The sequence below is a fragment of the Oreochromis aureus genome, linkage group 7, assembly GCF_013358895.1.
Source record: "Oreochromis aureus strain Israel breed Guangdong linkage group 7, ZZ_aureus, whole genome shotgun sequence".
In the NCBI taxonomy this organism is placed as follows: domain Eukaryota; kingdom Metazoa; phylum Chordata; class Actinopteri; order Cichliformes; family Cichlidae; genus Oreochromis; species Oreochromis aureus.
The window spans coordinates 35,293,521-35,316,293 of NC_052948.1; the positions used below are offsets into that span (position 1 = coordinate 35,293,521).

Consider the following 22,773-nt stretch of genomic DNA (forward strand, 5'->3'; position numbering starts at 1 on the left):
TTCAGGACCTGAACTGATGCTGAGGTCCGGTTCAGGTTCATATGTGCCGTGACTGTAAGACTCCTCCTGAAGTCTCCAAATCTCCCACTCAGGGAAAGGGGTGGTCTGTCGACAGAAGGGGCACTGAAGCCGGCTGGTGTCCTTGGCCCGGCTCATGATGGCATCTGTACAGCGGCGACATATTTTGTGGTTGCAGTTGAGTAAGGTGACACTGTGATCGCCGTGTGAGTCGAACAGCTCGCTGCAGATGGGGCACTCGTGCCGACTGCTGTCACTGCACAAACTCCTGACACTTTCACTGCAGCCTGGCTGATCCCTGCCTGCCAATTCCAGCTCTTGTGGAACAGATGTCTTTTGGTCAGTCCCATCTGTCGCTGTTTGTGCGCCCGCTTTGTGATTCTTGTCACTGCTGTCCTGATGTTTGTACCCAAGCAGAGGCTTTATCACTGAGTCGCTTACATCTTCTGTTTTTTCTCCCTTGGATTTGTATACTTCTCTGAAATAAGCCTCCTCTGCAGCTGACTGTTGATCTTCTTCCAGTGTAATAACACCTTCCTCCTCAGTGTCAAACACTTTTGCTTCAGCCATCCTTCATTAAAAAAGATTTTAATGCAGGCAACACAGCTCTAGCACACGGTCGACTATGGCAAGTCTACTTTCTTCCTGCACTAAGCGGGCCAATTACTGATGTAATGCTTTAGTATAAGGAGAGCAACACAGTTTTCCCACCTCTAACTGAGATAAGAAAAGTACATTCACAGATAAGGAGTGCTAAGAAATAATGTGCACCTCAGAGAAGTGCCACTGGCCAAGAACAGTGAACATTTCAGCATTATGCTCAATTTAACATACTAACATATTCACTGCAACTGAAAGCTTTTGCCAGCTCATAAATGCATGAGTAAGCACATTAGAGCATAAGGGACAGATTTATTCTTCATATTTATACAAACATCACATCTGCAGATTAGACAGACACATAGCACATGCTAAAACTGAGAAGGTAGGAAGCGGTTTACCTGATATTCACAACAACTATTGTGCTTTAACATTGCTGCCTGTTTGCTTTGAAATGTGTCTTCTCTCATCTAATGCAATCCAACAGAAATTAAAAGTGCACCAAGCCACATTGACGCACGCAATAAGACATTATTTAAAACCTTTATACAGTTAAACACTATAGTGTGTAGTAAAGACGCCTCACAGTACTGCAGTCATCAGTGATTACATTGGGAACATATGCCCAGATTAATTAACCCCCCCAAACAGTGTAATAATAATATAATGTAAGTATAAATATTAGTATTCTATGTATTAGAGCTATTTGCTTTCACAATCTTAAAAATATCCTAAATTTAATTGAGCATCAGTGTCTTATCACATTAAAACAAATGTGCAACGGCAAGTATTTGTGACAGTGCATTATAAATTGCAATTATCAAATCACACCGATATGATCACTTCATCATTTACAATGCATTATGTATATATGAGCAATTATTTTGTTAAAAAACAAAGAATATTTCAGTGATATGCCTGCTATAATCATGATTTGCATATCAACAAAGAATCACATGAGCACACGTAGGTGAAAAAGGTCATTCAGAGCTGCTGAGAATTACTTGCAGAGCTCCATTTCACCTCTGTGTGTTTGTCTAACAGCTATTTGTTGTCCTCTTCTCTCTCACTGAAAAAAATGACTGCATGCTAACTGTCCAGGAATAAACAACAAGCAGCAGTTCTGGCACGAGCATTTAGTAGCTGTAAGGTTTTCTCAGATGTTTTTGGGAACCAAGTCAGCATATGAATGGCATAATATTTCACAAAACCGGAGTCATAAAGAATAAAGAATCATCTGTAGCCAACAAGCAGATGATGACTTGGGTCCTACTAAGCTCTGAACAACCAGTAGCTTGGAAAACTGTGCAAATATGTAACCGGAGGAAGTAGTGTTGTTTTGAAGGGAAAGAGCACACAGACCAAAAACTGATTTGCTTTCAAGCAGCAGCTTCCAAGACTTCCAAGAATGTAGAACAAAATGTCAAAACCTGCAATTCTAAGCTCCAAAAGCAAATAGATTCCCATAGACATTGAAGCTAAAATGCCTGGATTTATGACACATACTTTTGGCCTGTTGCTAAATTTTATTTTGGTCTCTATATCAAATATTCATCTTAATGACAACTGTATGGAGGGTGCAAATATTTTTGTTCTGAGGCTTAATGTTTTGCGAACACAGGTGACCATAACTGCTAGATGTCTACCTGGCTTCACCTTAGCTAATTCAAGTCATCTCATCGCACACACCTTAAAGTGTTACAAGATAAAGGCAGAAACCTTTTTTTTTTTTTTACCAGGCTGTAAACAAGGTTTCAACACAGGAGTCTGTGGGGATTGAATTATGTTTGGAGCCAGCCTCAAGTGGTATTGCAGTTGTTGACACATTGCATTGCCTTCATCTCCAACCTCAGAGGCTTCCTCTTGGTTGAAAACTAAACTAAACTAAACTAAACTAAAATAAGACTTAAAAATTGTTGCATGGTCCTTATAAGTTGTCATGTCACACCACTGAAACAAAGAGACCGTTATCACCTGGCTGCTGAGTAACCTGAGAAATCATTTAAAAAACAAACACACCTGCTCTTACACCTGCAGGTCAAACACAGCCAAGGTTGAGTACACATTAAAGATGTAAATTTACAGTGTGAGGCATAAGAGCATAACAGGAGAGAGGAAGTAATAACTGCATTCTTAGGCGTAAGGCAGAAGAAGGAAGCCTTTCCTATGATCTCAAACTACAGGCAGACTAAAACAAAACAAAACACAGAAAGCCCCTTAGTCAAGAGCAAATATTGGGATATGTATGTATGTGTTTCACAGTTTATGTTATAGATAGTTGGCCTTGTGCAGAGTAAAATAGTTTTGACAATCAAACAGTCAGTAGGGGATTTCTGGTGTCAAGGTATTGGTTGTTTAGATGTTTGTGAAATCTCAGTGGCACTTCAGGCATTGATTAAGGCTGGAAAGTAAAATTACACACATCAAAAATACCCCAAAAAGAGGTCTTTAACAAGACAAGGTTTGAGTCCTTAACAAAAAAAATGCATATCTAAATTGCTTAAACTTGCCAGGCTTCTTGGCTCCTTTTTTCATCAGCAACAAATACAAATGATTGGTGAACGCCTTTGTCCAAAGTGTCAGATTAATGTACCCTGACCTGATAATCTCTGCTTAAATCTCCTCTTGTGGTTCGGGGAGGTCAAAAGTCCAACTTATCACGTTGGTACTGCAGCCGTGGGCTGTTCTCGCTGTAGAACTGACTGAACCAGCGCCTGTGTTTTTGGATGGCTGAATCTTCCTTTACAAGGCGAGGCTTGGAGACATACTTCTTATTGTTCCAGATCATCACATCACGCTCAAACTGAAGACAAAACAAAAACAAGAGAGAGTCACGGGACAGGACTAAATATCAAACATAATTAGAAGATTTTAATACAGTAAAAGTTTTAAGCCTACTTCAAACATTTTTATTTTTAACAATATCCAACTCGTCCTTGATGATAATGAAGCAGCACAGCTGAATACAATTTGTAAAGGAACAGATTTTCACTGAAGTATAACAAGAATTAAATAATGAAAACTGTACTGGTGTCTTCTTGCATTAAATTACAATAATTTATCAGCAGGGGTTTCTTTGTGAAGTGCTGCTCATTAAATGTCACTCCATAGTAACTCCATCAGTTACTGGCATTTCAGTGAAAACGCCCTTCCACTGCTGTCAATGCCAAGTGGAGAAAAAAAAAATTTATTCTAAAAATATAAGCTTGGAACATGAAACTGTGCAATCATCTTCATTCATCTTGTGTTTGTTTTTAATTAAACTATGTATCTAGCTAATCAAAGTATTATGTCTGAATATTTTTAGGAAATCTTAATGGAGGACAAGTCTAGACATTTTAAGTACCAGACAACTTTTCCCAAAGTATTTTGAGCCTGCTATTATTTCTTGTTAAAGTGCAACTATGTGTTTTTATCACCAAGCTAATTATCAGGTTTAATGAGGACTATTTACACCTTATCCGTGACTGTGGTGTTACTTCTCGTTACAATGTGGAGGCTGAATTTAATCAAAGGCAGAGTGGGAGGTTAATGTGCACAGTGATCTCTCCAAGTTAGAGCAGCACTGGGGTATATCTCACTAATAAATAGCAATAAATTACAGTTTTGATATATGAAATGAAAGATAAACAAAAAAAATTTAAATGTGATGGAACAAACCAATGAATAATAGCCCACCCATTGACTAAAAGATGGCGGGGGGAACCCTTGTTTGAACTTAAACTATGGGTGTTAGATGAGAGTAAGTGGGGCATGCAAGGCAAGCAGTGCTTGCCACGTGAAATCTAGAAAATGGACAATAAAAGTGAACTAAAAGGAAAGCGATCTCTCCCCTTACAATTTAGTACTCTGTCCTATAAAGAATCGTTCCTTGTTTGCATCCATCCTGTAAGTTACTGCCATCTTTTGGCCAAAAGTACCTACTGTCTCTGGAAGCTCAACTTAAATATAGTTTCTGTCATTTTCACAGGGGGATTTGTAACCCGGTAACAAAGACTGCAGCTGGGGAAGCTGAGATAGGAGCTGCATTTCACTGATGTGAGATCAGTTATTATAAGTTCTTATACATTATTATACACATGTCCACACACATGTGAAAACAAGAGGGAACATTTGCTACTAAGCAATCAAAGTGCACTGTCGCTGTTCATCTGATCAGGTAAGTTGTCTCTTATCACTTTGGCTAACATGTGTGACGTAGAGGAAAGTTGAAGATATTAAGGCTCAATGCAGCAAGATATAGGAGACTGCCAGTTTACATAAAATAATAAAAGTCAGCCAGGACAAAATCATTAAAAATCTTATATGTTTTAATCAGCTCCAATCTGTCATATTAGTGGAACAGTGTTGGATTTTTTTGTGTCTATTTTGAGGGGATCATCTTCTTTGCTTGCCTTTCTGCAAAGCCACTGTATAATACTGCCTTAAACTTGTACATTTTTCTTCAGATGGCGGCTGTGCCTCAGGAGTTAGAGCAGTTCATCTACTATTTGTAAGGTTGGTGGTTGAATCCCTGGTTGCTCCAGTCTGCCTGCCAAAGTAAAATACTAAAACCTATGTTATTCCTGATGTGTTCATTGGAGTATGAATGTAAGATAGAAAGAACTTTGACATAGAAACAAGTGCTTGTGTTAAAGGGCGAATGAGCCTCAATGAGTTCTCAAGTACAACAGAAAAGTGCTATATAAGAGCCAATCCATAAATTATATGTAAAGAAGCCTGTGTTACAGTTATCATAAAAGATAATGGTACTGCACCATTGACTGTACTGCACCTGAATGCACTCCACTTTGAGGATGAACTTGGGCACCACAGGTGGGATATTAGACTGATAGAAAATGGTGTGAGTGACACACTGCAACAGAGGCTCCACAGGAGTCACACAATGCATGATTACACCCCGGCCCAAGAAAGTTTGGTCAAACAGCAGAAATACTATTCCTGGGCCAACCTGAAAGATAAACATGTAATATTAGCACAAACGTTTAAAGTTTTCAACTTTTCCTGATAAGCATATCTATGCACTTAGGGTTCATTCATTTAGTCAGATTCATTAGCAGTTACTGTAGTAAAAATGTATTTTGCATCATTTAACATCAAGCCTTATTTCCGGATAATTAAATGCCAAAAAAGCATCAGTCTGTTCATGAGAAATTAATGCTTGAAAAACACATTTACATGCATGGTTAAGCTCAATAATGACTGCCTCTCATATTATATTGCTGCCGATCTCCCACTGCTGGCCACAGTAAACATATCCTGCTTCCAACATTTGTGTTGCGTGTAAATGATCCAGCTCCCTCTGCAGCCTTGTGGTTAACCTAGGGAAATTAGTGGTTTCAGGGCACACTTGCATATCAATTTTTTTACTCACGCAGCAAGGCAAAAAGTCACACTGTGCTGTGTTTTTTGCGTCAGCAAAAACCACCATTTTTCTCAGGCTGATCAGGCCAGTGATGTTCCACATCAGAGGTTACAGGAAGCTTTGTCAAACCCGGTTTTGTTACAACGCCGGCAGCAAAGGATACTGTTACTGTTACTGCACTGTTAAACATAATGTTTATTGTTGAAATCATCTAAATTAAAAGGACACGTTCAGATCTAGCATGATTTATTTTGGTTAAATCTCGTTTGAATAAAATTATAGATATGACCAGTGATTTTTGTGCCAGTTTAATGTACAATCAATCATAGGGAATTGTTTACAAATGGCATTCCTGGTGTACTGTACCTGTCTCGCCACAACAGAAACATCCAGAAGAGGCCAGTGGCATCCAAACACTCTAAGTGCATGTTTCACAAACATCTGAGAACAATGCTTGTTAGGCTCTGACTCTGGTTTCCACTCAACCTTCAAGTTACACAGTGACAAACACAGTGTCAAAATCAAAAGTTGCAGGTATAACAGTGAACATATTTACCTTAGTGGATAATGGGAACATCAAATTTAGTTTAGTGTTTTCCAGTTTACCTTCCAGTCATGCTGTACAAATTCCCACATTTTGCTATTGGTGTAACGTAGATCTGCTCCACTGAGCATGCCTGGAGTGTGAAGGTGCGACAAGTGAGCTATGTCTGCTGCATTTTCTGGAATCTCCTACACAGCAGAGAAGACAACTACTTATTAGCAAAAAATAAAATGCTAGCATGTGGTATATTGTTTCTGTCTGTTGGTTTTCTAAGATACATGTAAAGTCCCTTAAATATATTTAAAGACTGCAAGAAAGAACATGTATTGAATATACTGCATGAAATGCATAAATGCCTTGCTATACTGTAGAGATATCTTAGTATTAGCACAAGCGTTGTTTTAGGGAGATGAAAAGCTTCTAGCTTTGTTTCTGATCAGAACCAATCTGAATAAATATCAACAATGCATGGTTCATTCCAGTGTGCGAGGAGTGACCATGAAAAGGAATCTGAGCCTAAATTGAAGGTAATTGATGAACGGATGGATATAGAAACACTGCCCTAAAGACAGCGTACACTACAGACATCATCAGAAGATAGATTATTTTTTTGTCACAACATGCATTTTATTTATAGAGTGACTTGGAATTCCTTATGGAAGCTTGCTTCTGCCACTGAAACATTATCTCATTATATCTTTATATCTTTTTGTCACCACAAACAGAGAAGATACAACAGAAGATACAAGTTTCCATACATTTCCATTCAGACGTATGAACCATACCTGTATATGAGCATTAATAAAATGCTCAGTTCTCCCCCGATAGACCCACTCATCATTTGTGATCTCCGGCTGCTCAGGGACGATCCACTGAGGTTCTTCTCCATCACAGTGAAACCAAACCAAGATTTGCTTGTTGACCTCACAGGTGGGCCAGCTGCGCACGCTGGCAAAATCAGGCACTGATGGACAAATAAAACCCCAAATTAAATCACAACCCCTTTAATCAAGATTTACTCTATTCTGTACACCCGTGTCAGTTAACATCTGACCAATAACATCCAATAACCAATAATCATAACCAATCCAGTCCAATAACTAATAACTGACCAATAACATCTGACCCTGGTCTATTTACTTCTAAGTTTATATAATATTTTAAGCCATTGGCTAAGCATATTCATGCACATCTGAAGATTAAACTGCCATCAGTTTCAGATTTGGACATAATATTTATGAAGGCTTCAAATGTCTTCTCATTACAAATCGCAATGAAATGTTCAGTAATTTGCTTTCTTTATGTAGGTTTTCTAAAATAGTGATTTTTGTTTCTTAGCGAGCATATTATCCAAACATTCAAGGTTACTTAGCACTGTGACATAACAATATTGTAGGCCATTTACTTACCTTTTTCTGCATAGGGAATCTTCACACATACACCATTATCCCCCTGAAACTTCCATCCATGAAATGGACACTCGATGCAGTTCCCAAACACACGTCCACCCACAGCAAGGTTGGCACCCAGGTGAGGGCAGTAGGCATCCACCACATAGGCCTTTCCATCGTGGCCCCGAAACACTGCCACCTGCTCACCTATGATTATAAGCAGAGAAAGGTTTTAATGCTGGGTTTGTGAACTGTCACTGATGAGCATAGTGGATAACAGTACTGTGCAAACTGTAGTTTTTGTACAGTTTTATCCAAACCAGACCAGTGTTTGCATGTTTATTGTACAGTTCAAGAGGAAGAAAAACACAAACGTGCATTCTTTGCAGCATATTCCCTTTTTCCCTGTGCTTCTAAGTATGTTCCTTAGTGCCCTACTTGGAGCAATATAGCTAATTGTAGACGGCACTTATTAACGAAAAAACACACAAATTTTCCAAGAAACAACCCAACCCATACACAGAATTAGTAATTATTATGCCAGATTTTACATTTTATAATGCACAACTTTCTTAAATTATTTCATTAACAATTAATGCCACTCATAGAAGATTTGTATGATCTTTGAAATGATTCTGATGAGCTTTATTTTGTTTGTTGAAACAAAATCAACTGCAGTTGCATCAGAATTACTGTGGCACAAAATTTTAAATGACTGCATTGTATCATGTCACATCCAGAGCGGTGCACACCTATTATGGTCTAATGGTGTTCCTAGTGGAGGTTTTCTTGGAAAGTGCTCCCTGTGGTGCATGTCTAAATTGACACCAGATCAGAAGATCTCTTCCTACTGTCTTTGCTGGATTTGGCTGGATTTTTAGCTGAGCTTTAGATCTGTCGTGCTCAGATAGCATTCAGGTTGGTGCAAGCTGAGCAACTGTAGTATAGAATGACAGCTGAGCAAGCTCTACTAGTGATTAGTCAGGGTACTAAAAAAAATCTGAGACACCAAATAATCCAAATGAAGGGTGACACAGCACTGCACTGCTGCCACCAGACTGTTGGGGGAGCAGAATTTAATGACACTACACAGAACTGCACGGTGGAAAAGACACACTCAGCAGAATTTAATATGTGAATGCATTACTGCAGAGAAAAGTTAGGAGGGAGACACAGCAGGATGCAGATCCTGAATGGGTGCCAAGCTTTTTCTGGGTCAAAAGAATTTGGGGGAGTAAAATGTCAGGGGCTACAGGGAGAACTGAACCTAGAAGGTATAGTGAGCAAGAAAGCAGAAAAGAGAAACAAGTTAGAAAAATAAAATATATCCACTGTGAATTATGGGTAGAAAAATGTGTATGTTAGAGAAAAACAATCTGTATGCTTCCTATTATGTTTTCCAACATGCTGACACACCCTGGTGGGTTTCTGGCAACTTCTCACATTGGCAACCACTGCTCTGCATCACACTTGCAGTGTGTAGGAGGTCTAATAACCTGCCACGCTTGTACTCACAGTAAGATTCCCAACGTGTAGAAAAACCACTCAGTCAACATGCATCTACTTGACAAACTTTTAGCTACAAAAACCTTTCAATTGCTTATCTTTTTTTAGCATATATACTTTCCAAATTCTCTTCAAAGCCTCTTTAACTCGTTACCTCTGGCTAGTATTTGTTACGGTCCTGAGTCTGTGGACTCAGTGTTTTTCTGTTTGTATTAGTTTTCCTTGATTTCATGATGTGTTTTGATTTCTGTCGCTAGTATCCCTAGTTCCTTGGCATTTCTTGTGTTCTAGTTCTTAGGTTGTGGTTCTGTGTTACTTCTGTTCAGTTTCCTGTTTTACTTTGAAAGTCTGTGTACTATGTCAGTGTGTTTTGCCTCCCCTTGTCTTGTCATGTCTGATGAGTCCCAGCTGTGCTCTCCTCCTGTTTCACATTCCCTAATTACCTCTGTATGTATTTAAGCCCTGTGTTTTTCTCTGCCAGTTGTTGCGTCCTCCATGTTCGTTGTGTGTGTATTCATTGTCGTCTACCTTCAGCATCTCCAGTCTAGTTGGTTTAAGTTGTTGTTTATGTATTGCCAAGCGTGACTCACCAGCAAATAAAGCTGCCGTTTAAGTTCATGTTTTGTCTCCGAGTCCTGCACGTGGGTCCAGCCACTGACAGCCACACAACTCATCGTGACAGAAGGACGCAACCATAACATGGACCCAGCGGACTCAGCTCACCTCGAGAGAGAGGTGGACCTTGCTCGCATCCTCGGACTGATGACTCGCATTAGCCATGCCTCAGATTTGCAGACATTCTCAGTTGGGTTGAATGCAATACAAGCTATATTTGACAGAAATCCTCAACTGCGCCAGCTGTCTATTGCCTCGGAGTTCAGCCGTTCGCTGACCCAGGCTAAGGAGGCAGTCAAAGCCCGGGAGCTGGCCCAATTCACCCTCATCTCCTCATCCACACCGCCTCAGTCACAGCGAGCAAGCCCTCTCACGCCGCCGCAGCGGACGGAGCGTTCTACAGCCCCGCTGCAGCAGCTACAGTCGCAGCATCGGACTCCTTCCTCCCTCACGTCTGGTTCCGACCACCCCTCACCTGCCTCATGCCTGGCAGGAATGTGGTCGGAGGATGAGGGGCCAGTCACTGTTGCTCCGACACCCTCCGTTTTTTCTGTCTCTCCCGTTTCCAAGAGAAAGCGGCGTTCTCGTCGTCGCCATCCCTCACCGCGACCGGAGTCCAGTTCCTGCTTTGAACAGCTGGACGTGGTGAGTGAACGGAACAATTTTAACCCAGCTCCTTCCACGCTGGGAATTTTAGGCCCAGAGCCAGTAAAACATGAGTTTGTTAACTCCGAGGCTGTTTACTCTGAGTCTGTTGAATTAGAAACTGATGGTCCTAAGATGGCTGACTCTGAGGATGCCTTTCAGGACTCTGAACATTCTAATGGTTTTCCTTTTGTTTCTTCCAAGTTTGAGAAAGTTCAGGTGTCAGATGATCTTATTTCATTAGAGTCGAACGAAGCTTTGTGTTCAGTAACTGAGAAAGGTGTGTCTGAGTTTCATTCTGAAAAGACTGGAGTTTCTGTTTTTACTTCTCAGCCAAGTTATGTTGATCCTGAGCCACCTGTTTCTGGATCAGTTAATAGTACAAGGATGGCTTCGGGAGCACTAGTTAATACTGAGCTTTCAGATGTCATGTGTGGATCTGTTATGGAAATATGTGACCTTGACAATAATAATCTCACTCAGGATATTAAAAGTCCTGTCCAGAAGACTGTTTGCTGCTCCACACAAAAGACAATCTTTCCAACCACTGAACTAAACATGGACCGCTTAATCTTCCAGTTAAATCCTTTCAACACTGTTCAGGCTACACCTCTTGAAACCGTTGTTGATGTTGCTTCACCCAAGTGCTGTGCGGCTTTCCAGCCAGTTCATTCTGTGACTACCTGTGACAAATTTTATGTTCCTATAACCTCTCCTGAGTTAAAAATCACTAGCCCAGAGAATGCGAATTCAAAGCCTGTTTGTGTAACTCACTGTGAACTCTAACACTGTGCATTCTGTGACTGTCCAGGCTAAGAGCACCAAGGTGTCATCTGCTATAAACAAGCTGGCAAAAGAACTTGGTTTAAATACTGCAGAGTTGGTTGCTCTAGTTAAAGTCTTGGTTCCCCGATCTTGTCTGTACAACTCTGTGCGCCATGCTTTTCAGCCAGTAGCCCTGGACACTGTGTGTGCAACTTCCCAGGCTGCGTTTTGTAAGACTGTGTTTAACGTTGCTCCACACCCAGTTTCTTCAGATACCGCTTGTATGATTTCTCCAGCACCTGTGACTGCCCCTGAACTCATGTTTTCTAAGACTGCTAATGTCAGCCCGGACAATTTAAGAATAGCTGTTTTACCAAGGTCAGCCTGCCATAAGTCTCGGTTTTCTAGAACCATGTCTGGTACCATAAACCTGGTTTTCCCTGTGACTGTTACAGCTCCTCTGCTCTGCTCTCCGCATCCAGTTCCAGTTCCCAGGCAGACTATGGCTCCGTTCATCCCTGCACCCGTATCTGCTCCTTGGGTGGGGATGGCGGGTGCCCGGTCGTTGCCTGTGCCTGTTCTGGTTCCCTGGGTGGGGGCAACTGAGACCCCGCTGACTCATGCACCCGTTTCAGCTCCTTGGGTGGGAACAGCGGTGGCCCAGCTAGCTCCTGCACCCACACCGGCCCCCAGGGGTAAGGCAGCCAGAACACAGCTCTTCCCTGGACCTGTATCTGTTCTTCAGGTGGGGATGGCTGAGGTTCGGCCAGGCCCAGTACCCATCCCTGTTCCCCGGAGAAGAGTTGCTGAGAGTCGGTTACCCGCTCTGTTGCAAGTTCAACAACCATCACTACACCCAGCACGACCATCATCACGACCACCACTACAACTTCTGTTTCAGTCAACCGCCCAGCCGGTAACTCAGCAATTAGCGCAAGCACCAATTCAGCTACCTATGCAGCCAGGGGTCCCAATTGCCTCTGGCCCTGCATCTGCTCCAGCTGGAGGGCTTGAGGAGTCCGTCCAGCCTCAAATCTCGTCAGCTGGGGGGCCCGAGGAGCCCATCCAGCCTCAGGTTTCGTCAGCTGGGGGGCCCGAGGAGCCCGTCCAGCCTCAGGTTTCGTCAGCTGGGGGTTCAGGTGAACCCAGCCAGCTTCCTGCTACGTCGGTTGGAGGGCCCGAGGAGCCCGTCCAGCGCCACGCCTCGTCTGCTGAGGGTCCTGGAGGACCCAGCCAGCACATCCTCATGCCTGCTGACGGTCCTGGAGGACCCAGCCAGCACATCCTCATGCCTGCTGACGGTCCTGGAGGACCCAGCCAGCACATCCTCATGCCTGCTGACGGTCCTGGAGGACCCAGCCAGCACATCCTCATGCCTGCTGGACGGTCCTGGAGGACCCAGCCAGCACATCCTCATGCCTGCTGACGGTCCTGGAGGACCCAGCCAGCACATCCTCATGCCTGCTGGACGGTCCTGGAGGACCCAGCCAGCACATCCTCATGCCTGCTGACGGTCCTGGAGGACCCAGCCAGCACATCCTCATGTCTGCTGACGGTCCTGGAGGACCCAGCCAGCACATCCTCATGTCTGTTGACGGTCCTGGAGGACCCAGCCAGCACATCCTCATGTCTGTTGACGGTCCTGGAGGACCCAGCCAGCACATCCTCATGTCTGTTGACGGTCCTGGAGGACCCAGCCAGCACATCCTCATGTCTGTTGAGGGAGGTCCATTCAGCCGCCGTCTGGTCCAGCCTCTCCGCCGTCTGGTCCAGCCTCTGTGTCTGCAGCCTCGTCTGGTCCAGTGGTTGCCACACCGTCTTCAGTTCCAGCTCATCCTTTTCCACCTCGCCTCTGCCGGCCGCTTTCCAGGTCTCCAGCTGGACGTCATCGCCGGAGAGGCCGGCCCCCTGAACTGCTTCTTCATCACCGCCGTCTGCGCGGCCGGCCCCCTGAACTGCTTCTTCGTCGCCGCCGTCTGCGCGGCCGGCCACCTGAACTGCTTCTTCGTCGCCGCCGTCTGCGCGGCCGGCCACCTGAACTGCTGTGTGATGGGCTTTTGTGCCGTCGGCCTCCGGGCCGGCCTCCGGATCTAGGTGTTTTGATGTCTTGACGCCTATTCTGTTTGGGACTGTTCGGTGCTCCTGTGCCCTTTTTTTGTTTGGGACTTGGTCACTCCGTCCTGGACCCCTGCCGCCCGCCCTGGTTGGGTTGTTTTCGGTTTTTCTGTGTCCCTGGTTTTCGGGTTTGGGCGGTCTAAATTTTGTGCTTTACCTGGATTAATTTTAATGATCTTTTTTGCAATGCATTTAAGTTGGTTCAGCAAATTGACTTGGGATTTAAGTATTTTAGCAATACAAGCTAATGCGATGGAAATGTATCTTGTAGTTTGTAACGTGATTCTCTGTTATGGACAGGGTTAAAAAATAATTGCACAGTCACAACGTGTTTGATCATTTTTGATATTGGTGTTATGGTATCCCTTTTAGTTATTAGTCCCATAAACGTATACAGAGTGCCCGTCATAGAGACATCATGGAGGCTATGATGTCAGTTCACTTTTGGGTGCAGTTCAACTAGAGGTGACACTCTTCTGATAAAATCTGTTTATAAATGATAAATATAACAGATATAAGGGGATTAGTTAAATCACAGCAGACAGTCATTGGAGTGTATAACATGTCTGTGGTGGTTGATATCAGGTGGTGTTTCAAAATGGCGTGAAATGAAAATAGTAGCTGCTATAACGTGGCTTTGTTATGGTGCTGATTTTTCTTTTTTTAACTTTCTAGTTTCTAGAGGGATAAATAAATCTGAATCTCATTTAAATATGAGATTCCATCTTTATTCCTCCCTCTTTGTTTCCTAGCTTCATTGTTTTCTTGGCCTTAGTGTGTTTCCAAGTTTACAGTGGCTTGCAAAAGTATTCGGCCCCCTTGAACTTTCCCACATTTTGTCACATTACAGCCACAAACATGAATCAATTTTATTGGAATTCCAGGTGAAAGACCAATACAAAGTGGTGTACACGTGAGAAGTGGAACAAAAATCACACATGATTCCAAACATTTTTTACAAATAAATAACTGAAAAGTGGGGTGTGTGTAATTATTCAGCCCCCTTTGTCAATACTTTGTAGAACCACCTTTTGCTGCAGTTACAGCTGCCAGTCTTTTAGGGTATGTCTCTACCAGCTTTGCACATCTACTGAAATCCTTGCCCATTCTTCTTTGCAAAACAGCTCCAGCTCAGTCAGATTAGATGGACAGCGTTTGTGAACAGCAGTTTTCAGATCTTGCCACAGATTCTCGATTGGATTTAGATCTGGACTTTGACTGGGCCATTCTAACACATGGATATGTTTTGTTTTAAACCATTCCATTGTTGCCCTGGCTTCAGTGTTGGGTAAGTTACTTTAAATTAGTAACTTAGTTACATTACTAGTTACTTCTCTAAAAAAGTAACTCAGTTACTTCAAGTTACTCGTTACTTTCAAAGTAACTAGTTACTAGGGAAAGTAACTTTGGTTTTACTCAGAATTCTCTTGTTAATGTGTTGCTTCCGTAACTGGATACCCAGCAAGACTGCCAGTCTTCTAGCTTGCTTACTTGCCACAAGTGCACTGTGCCACCTACCAACAGAAAGAAGAAAATAATGTGCACATTTCCACAAGAGAAATCCCACGCCTGGACCGTCGTTGACCGCTGCCATGATTCTAGCCTGCTTTTTACATCCAACACAAAAACTGCAGTCGTGGTGCTTTTGATTGTACTCAGAACTTGGAAATTCTGCCTTCTGAATAGGAAGATGTAGGTAACACCAGACTGCAGATGAGCTGCATACAGAGCTGGACTGGGACAAAAAAAATCGTCCCGGGCATTTTGACTAGAGACTGGCCCACCATTATAGGAAAAATCATAAAGCCTTTGAATGAAAATAAACACTGTTGTGACAGTGATGTACACTGTTCTGATGGTATATATGTATCAATCTATCAATTGTTTGTTGTAAGACTCAGATAATTTTTTTTTTTAAAGCGAGACATTTTAAATGAGAATAATAAAGAAAAGTATTTCCTTGTGCCCCCTTTCCCTGTTAATGCCCTACCTGGCCCCTGGCAACACTTTGCTAGACCCGCCCCTGCACAGTTACCAGCTGTCAGCTACTTAGAAAAGGATCCTGGTGTTATTTGTCTCTCAGAAACAGCTCATAACTTCCCTTCAACTCATTCATGTCACCTAAAAGGTAAACCTGTTTCTACATCACCTGTTCAGCTCTGATGATTCAGTAAGGACATCTCCTGGTTTCATCTGCATGTTTCCCTCTCACCAGATAACCAAACCGATATCATGACCAGCAGCTTTACAGCTGTGGCTCCAGCAAACATCAGCTGATACTAGAAATTAATATTAAATAAATTCTAACAACAGCTGATCAAGCTTAAACGTGCTGCTGTTGTTTAACGCGACATCCGCTGGTTTCCTCTTTCTGGCGCAAAGTGGGCGATAAATAAACAAGAGAGAAAAGCCGATCAGCTGATCATTGATCAGTTTCGTGATTGAAGTAGAAACAGGAGAGGGAGAGGAGAGAATGAGAGAAGAAGAGGCAGCTGTGCAGCTTCAGCTTTGTGTCTTTTTCATTGTAGCTGAAGTCCGGGACAAACTGTTCCTTTTCACCTCAGTACGAAACGCGTAATATTTTCTCTGAATACCAGATGATTCTGTTTTTTAGGTTACGGTTGGCAACTCTAATAATTAACCGTATGAACAAAATAAAGTTCAACATCAGTAACGTAGCACCCACCCAGCTGTATAGAAACTCCGTCATGCTAGCTAGCACGCAGTACGAAAATGTCAGCATACTGAAAATAAACTCCACCTAAACTTGGTTTATATCTGACCCAGATAGACTGCAGGTCATAACTTCTTACCTGAAGTTCAGTTCACCTGACACGCGGACCGGCGGCCGCTTCGGGTCTCTCCTCTTGCCTCCCTTTTCCTTCATCCACCTGCTGGCCTCCACCACTTGCTAATGTTATTGAATCTGTGGAAGCTCGCGATATCCACCATACAGTAACGAGTAACGAGCCTATCTAAATCCCAGTAACGAGTAACGCGTTCCTGGTTTTGGCATAATAACTAGTTACCGTGCTCGTTACCACAATAATAACGTAGTTACTGTAACGCGTTACTTAATAACGCGTTAGTCCCAACACTGCCTGGCTTTATGTTTAGGGTCGCTGTCCTGCTGGAAGGTGAACCTCCACCCCAGTCTCAAGTCTTTTGCAGACTCCAAGAGGTTTTCTTCCAAGATTGCCCTGTATTTGGCTCCATCCATCTTCCCATCAACTCTGACCAGCTTCCCTGTCCCTGCTGAAGAGAAGCGCCCCCAGAGCATGATGCTGCCACCACCATATTTGACAGTGGGGATGGTGTGTTCAGAGTGATGTGCAGTGTTAGTTTTCCGCCACACATAGCGTTTTGCATTTTGGCCAGAAAGTTCCATGTTGGTCTCATCTGACCAGAGCACCTTCTTCCACATGTTTGCTGTGTCCCCCACATGGCTTATGGCAAACTCAAACGGGACTTCTTATGGTTTTCTGTTAACAATGGCTTTCTTCTTGCCACTCTTCCATAAAGGCCAACTTTGTGCAGTGCATGACTAATAGTTGTCCTATGGACAGATTCCCCCACCTGAGCTGTAGATCTCTGCAGCTCGTCCAGAGTCACCATGGGCCTCTTGGCTGCATTTCTGATCAGCGCTCTCCTTGTTCGGCCTGTGAGTTTAGGTGGACGGCCTTGTCTTGGTAGGTTTACAGTTGTGCCATACTCCTTCCATTTCTGAATGATAACTTGAACAGTGCTCCGTGGGATGTTCAAGGCTTGGGAAATCTTTTTGTAGCCTAAGCCTGCTTTAAATTTCTCAGTAACTTTATCCCTGACCTGTCTGGTGTGTTCTTTGGACTTCATGGTGTTGTTGCTCCCAATATTCTCTTAGACAACCTCTGAGGCCGTCACAGAGCAGCTGTATTTGTACTGACATTAGATTACACACAGGTGCACTCTATTTAGTCATTAGCACTCATCAGGCAATGTCTATGGGCAACTGACTGCACTCAGACCAAAGGGGGCTGAATAATTACGCACACCCCACTTTTCAGTTATTTATTTGTAAAAAATGTTTGGAATCATGTATGATTTTCGTTCCACTTCTCAAGTGTACACCACTTTGTATTGGTCTTTCACCTGGAATTACCATCAAATTGATTCATGTTTGTGGCTGTAATGTGACAAAATGTGGAAAAGTTCAAGGGGGCCGAATACTTTTGCAAGCCACTGTAGGTTTCAAGTTGTTGTAGTTTTCAGTTTCCTTTGTACTCTGTGTTTTGCATTTGTTCAATCCTGCCACGAGCCTTTAATAAATAGCTTGCTTTTGTTCATCTCAGTCCGCCTGCCTTCACACTCAGGCAGGCCTGGGACATACCTAGAGAACGGTGTATTACTACAATGCCAAACCCTCATACAAATCTAAAAATGCAATGATCTATTAAATGAGTCGTTCTATAAATACAGAATGAACAAACAAATGAAAAGGTCTCCATGAACATTAATGAAGATTGCATTAATAAACTACAGCTCCACCTTGATGTGAAGACCAGTAGATAACTTTCCATGACAGCTGTGCAAACTCTGATTGTAAGATCCAATAAACTGTATACTGACGTGAAAGGTTGTATTTGGTGAAGTCAGTTGGTGGAGACTTTTGCAGCACAACAGCCTAACTCAACTGTTGTTCGATGATGTTTGTTATTCCTTTATGAAGGATGTTGCAGACAGGGCAGGCACACAGGGATGCCCCCCGTTTTCTAAGGATTACAGTATGTTGCTAACTTGTGTAACTCACTTAAAGAGCAAATGATGAAAAGATGACAGTTATTTACAACTGTGAGCTGAATCCACAAGAGCAGGTCTCACTTTTTACCGGTGGATATCTTTTCCAGGTGTGAAATCCTCTCATACACTGTTTGTTTGTCATTTACTGAAAGCTATGTGACAGAAACCTAAAAAGCCTGACAGGCACTTTGAAACCCTTTTGAACTCAAACTCAAAGAAACTCTCTGAAGAGATCAAACAGTCCCACCACATATCAACATGAGAAGCACAAATCTGTACGTGAAACACAACAGCGGTTGAATCAATGCTCTGTCTTTCTGAAATACACATAAACTTTAGGCCATCAGTGATGAGACCGTCTTGTTGATCACAGAAAAACCTGATGCAGGAGATCAAAGGGGTCAGCTAGTGCTCATACATCAAACCTTATCATTAGAGACAGATCTTAATAATAAAATGTGATGTAATAATAAACAAGTGTTGGATTAGAAAAAGAATAAACACTAGATATTCAAATGAAGAGTTCTTGCAAGATACTAGAATGATAAAAAAACAATTATAAAACAAACCCTAAGGCTCTAGAAAATGTGCATTCACGCAAGTTTTCTTCTCTAATCCTCTAATCAAGAAAATTATTAACACATTAATTAAAGCTCTTATTTCAAAGCACTAATGTTGTCGTGAAGTAATTAACATCAGTAATGGCAACACTGTGTCTCCAAGGTGCCTTCAAACCAAACATGCAGGTGAAAGCTTGAACCTTTGTGTAAAAAAAAAAATGTTACTAAGCACCATAATGCACAACCGTTTCCTTAACAAAGGCTTGGCCAACGTGTTGAAATGCTTTTACATTCCCTGAATTCCAAAAATATTGTAATGTGAGCTTGTTTCGTCTGTCTTGGCAACAGTCCTACCTGGATGAGATAGCAAACATCTGGGTTGCTGGAAAGGTGGCAAACAACTAAAAGGTCTGACAATAATGTTACATGCTGTGCTTCAATAAGTATCACACTTATTCTTTTACGCACCTGAGAATGAAAGTTTAAATAATTCTGTGTCTGGCACTCGAAACACTTACCTGACTGCTTGAAAAGAAATTCAGCTTATTCCCCACCTCATGATGGGGGCAAACTGAATTTGGTGCATTTGTACTTTACCCCACACTGTACCCCACACTTTCACCATGCACCCAGAAAACAACCAGCAATCTGTTTACTCATTCAAACATGCAGTTTTGACAAAAATAACTAACCATTAACAACTATCCATTATTAAAATTATGTCAGCCATAAATTGTGTGGAAAAACCTTGCACATGGAATTTCTGATATTGTTGAAAGGCACGCATAGCCGAATAAACACCTGTAAAAATAAGCCTACATATAAGCCTACAAAGCTCGGTCTAATCACTCAATCAAACTCTGAGTTAAACTTTAACAGTCACGAAGGCTCGTTACATCATTGTCTAATTTCCAAAGTCCAAAGTAAGCTGCTAGCACACATTTAATATCCCCCAAACTTTTATTGAACACACATATAGCCTAATTTTAAGTTTACAGCTTTAAATGACTCTGTAACTTGCTGCAACTCTGTTAATAAACACGTTGTCTAGTCAGCCTGCCCGTATCCCACCATCTGATTCATTTATTTATTTATTCTTTTGATAATTACAACTGCTGGTGCTTTTTGTTTCTTTTCACTTAGCATTTGCACACCATATACTGTAACGTAACTGTGTTTCTTCTGTTATTCCCTGTTAAGAGCAGTGATCCAACCACCACTATGCATCGTACCTAGAATAGACACATTTTTGACCTCGCCCCTCTGCAGCATGTGTGAGTCCAGGACTCGGTACCAGCCGTTTGGGTAAACCGGTGGGAGCTCCCCGATTTTCCTCCTGCGCCTGGCGTCGTTGGCTGCCTGCGCTTTGGTGCGACCGTCCTCCTCCACGTATCCCACGTCTTCAAGCGACCTGAGCAGTTCCAGAGGACTGAAGAACAGCCGGTACAGCCAGCCTATAGCGAAGAAAAGAACACCGACGGAGAAGCAAAAGAAGGCCCGGGCTGGGGCACCGCGTAACCCCATTTCGCTCCATATCGGGTACCAGCTGCCCACAGAGTCCAGCGGATCTCCAGCTTGTGTGATAAGCATTGCACCCACTCCCAGCCCGATGACGGCAGCTGCCTTCGCGTTGGACATGTCTGAGTCTCTAACTTGCACACTGGCACGGTCACTTTATAACGAACACCGGGCACTTTGGACACAGACCAACATTTTTTTTAAAGCCACACCCGGGCCGACTCAAGTGTACATAAACGCAGAAGTGGGATGGCCATTTCATAGTGAAACTGACTTTCTCTTTTGAGGACTATTGTTTAACATTAAATCCTTCAATCCTTTTTTATGTTTGGAGTGTAGATGAGCAAATCACACACACACACACACACACACACACACACACACACACACACACACACACACACACACATATATATGTATATACATATATATGTATATATATATGTATATATGTATATATATATTTCATGACTACAAGAAGAGTGACAAAGTATCTCCCCCTCTGTTATGTAAATTGATGTGCCCCAGTGTATGAGTGTATTATAATTAACATTAAATATGTTTTTATTAATAATAATTTATTTATACTTAAATGTTATATTGGCAGGATTCTACAATGTTATCTGAAACATGATTAGACTCGTGTGCTGTAAACGCCCTCTAGTGGCCTTTGTAATAGGAATCATGTCAAAAGTCAAGTTAACCCTCTGAGAGAGGCGTCACTGGTGATGAGACCCAACGCTACAGACAATCTTAACAGTAGTTAAGTTCTAGTTTGAAGAAAAGCTTTTTGAAAAAAGAAAAAACTGAAATAGTTTATGATGCATGCAATGTTCCCTCTAATTTTTCACATGTCTGAGCGAACACACAAACTCCCTGAGCGATCCCTTGGACCACTGTGAGCGACATCAGACGTGTGCACTGTGGTCACGCCAGCATCTAATCCATCCAAGTTACATGGTTTATTAAAATAATCAAATTACAGCATTTACATTTATGTTAGACTACTTTTAATTAACTGCTTTAGCCCACTTACAATGAAAATTTAAAAAATCCTGTTCATGACCTGTGTAGTATGTTAACACTATTGGAAGTAAAAATAACTTGAACTCCAATTTTGAAAACACAACTTTCTTTCTTTTTTAAAAAAGCTCTGACTTGTATTATGAGTATGAGTCTGTGGTCTGGGAGAGAGTCCTGTAACTCTCTGTCTGCAAAATACAGTATATAATGACCAATGCTGGGCAATTAATTATATAGTTACTTCTTCAAAAAAGTAAATCAGTTTGGCAAACAACAAAGATTTTTGCAGCAATTTTTTTTTAAATGCAGCCAAGGCATTTTTAAATAAACATTTCAAACTATTTACAGAACAATCAGCTGTTCTGCATCAAATCTGATGCCACACAAATTATTTGTGCGACTCCAAAGAATAATTTCTGTCCCCTATGAGATAAAGGAGAACAACAGCCTGATACTTGCAGGCCTGACAACAGGAGATGTATCACTCCTGTAACACCTGTAACATTCAGCAGCCGCCTCATTGTTCTGACACACACAGCAAAACTACACTACACACTAACTACACAAGATTTGCGCTAAACGTCGCAAATCTCTCACATATCAAAACACCTCCGTCACTCCTAAAACTTCCCCCCGTTTCTTAACAACTAGATGCCACGTTGCCATATCATTTTTTGATTGGTCGACATTGTATTTTTTTGGACGAATAGGAAAGGGAGAGGGGGGTGGAGTTTGTTTTTGCTCCCAGGCGGAGAGTGCTTTCGAGCCTTTTTTCTTATAAAACGCCGTTTTTACCGTTTATTCCCACAGTAAATATAAACAACGATAGTATTCAGGAAGAAAACCAAACATTGCAGATATTTTTATCATAACTCTGGTTTTACGTGGCTTATCAACACAATTTAAAAACTGGTATAAAGTCCACACTTTTCCCGTCAATTGTTCCGTCTGTCCTGCTCACATCTCCAATGGTTGTACACGTTGTCATTAACGTGGCTTCACTGCACATCAGCCACGCCGCTTTGCTAGCTAAAACACCGGTGTCGGCACATAAGGACGCTGTCATAGCCTGTCAACCACGTTGATTAGCTGCTTATATACGAATGTAAATCGCATTATTGGCTGGACTTTGGGATAAGGTGGCATCGTTCTAATACAATATGGGAGCAGCCAGTCACTCACTGACTAACACTGCAAAACAGAATTGTTAAAGTATTAATTTTAATTTCAATTCAGGTTAATTTTTTTCGTGCGCAACACAGATTTTCTGTGCGCAGAGACCGTGCCAGCAGTGCGCAATTGCGCACGTGCGCAGCTTAGAGGGAACATTGG

The 22,773-nt window shown here is 42.2% G+C and overlaps 1 protein-coding gene across 1 annotated transcript; it reads right to left on the bottom strand.

Moving 5' to 3' along the window:
- Positions 1-910: 910 nt before the first annotated feature.
- zgc:92275 (cholesterol 7-desaturase nvd) lies at positions 911-20,799 on the bottom strand. Its single transcript, XM_031738975.2, has 7 exons — positions 20,133-20,799; positions 7,937-8,125; positions 7,313-7,491; positions 6,590-6,715; positions 6,350-6,469; positions 5,393-5,569; positions 911-3,421 (listed from the first exon to the last, which is right to left on the bottom strand). The coding sequence occupies exons 1-7, from the start codon at positions 20,536-20,538 to the stop codon at positions 3,260-3,262; spliced, it is 1,359 nt and encodes a 452-aa protein (XP_031594835.1). The 5' UTR covers positions 20,539-20,799; the 3' UTR covers positions 911-3,259.
- Positions 20,800-22,773: the final 1,974 nt, after the last annotated feature.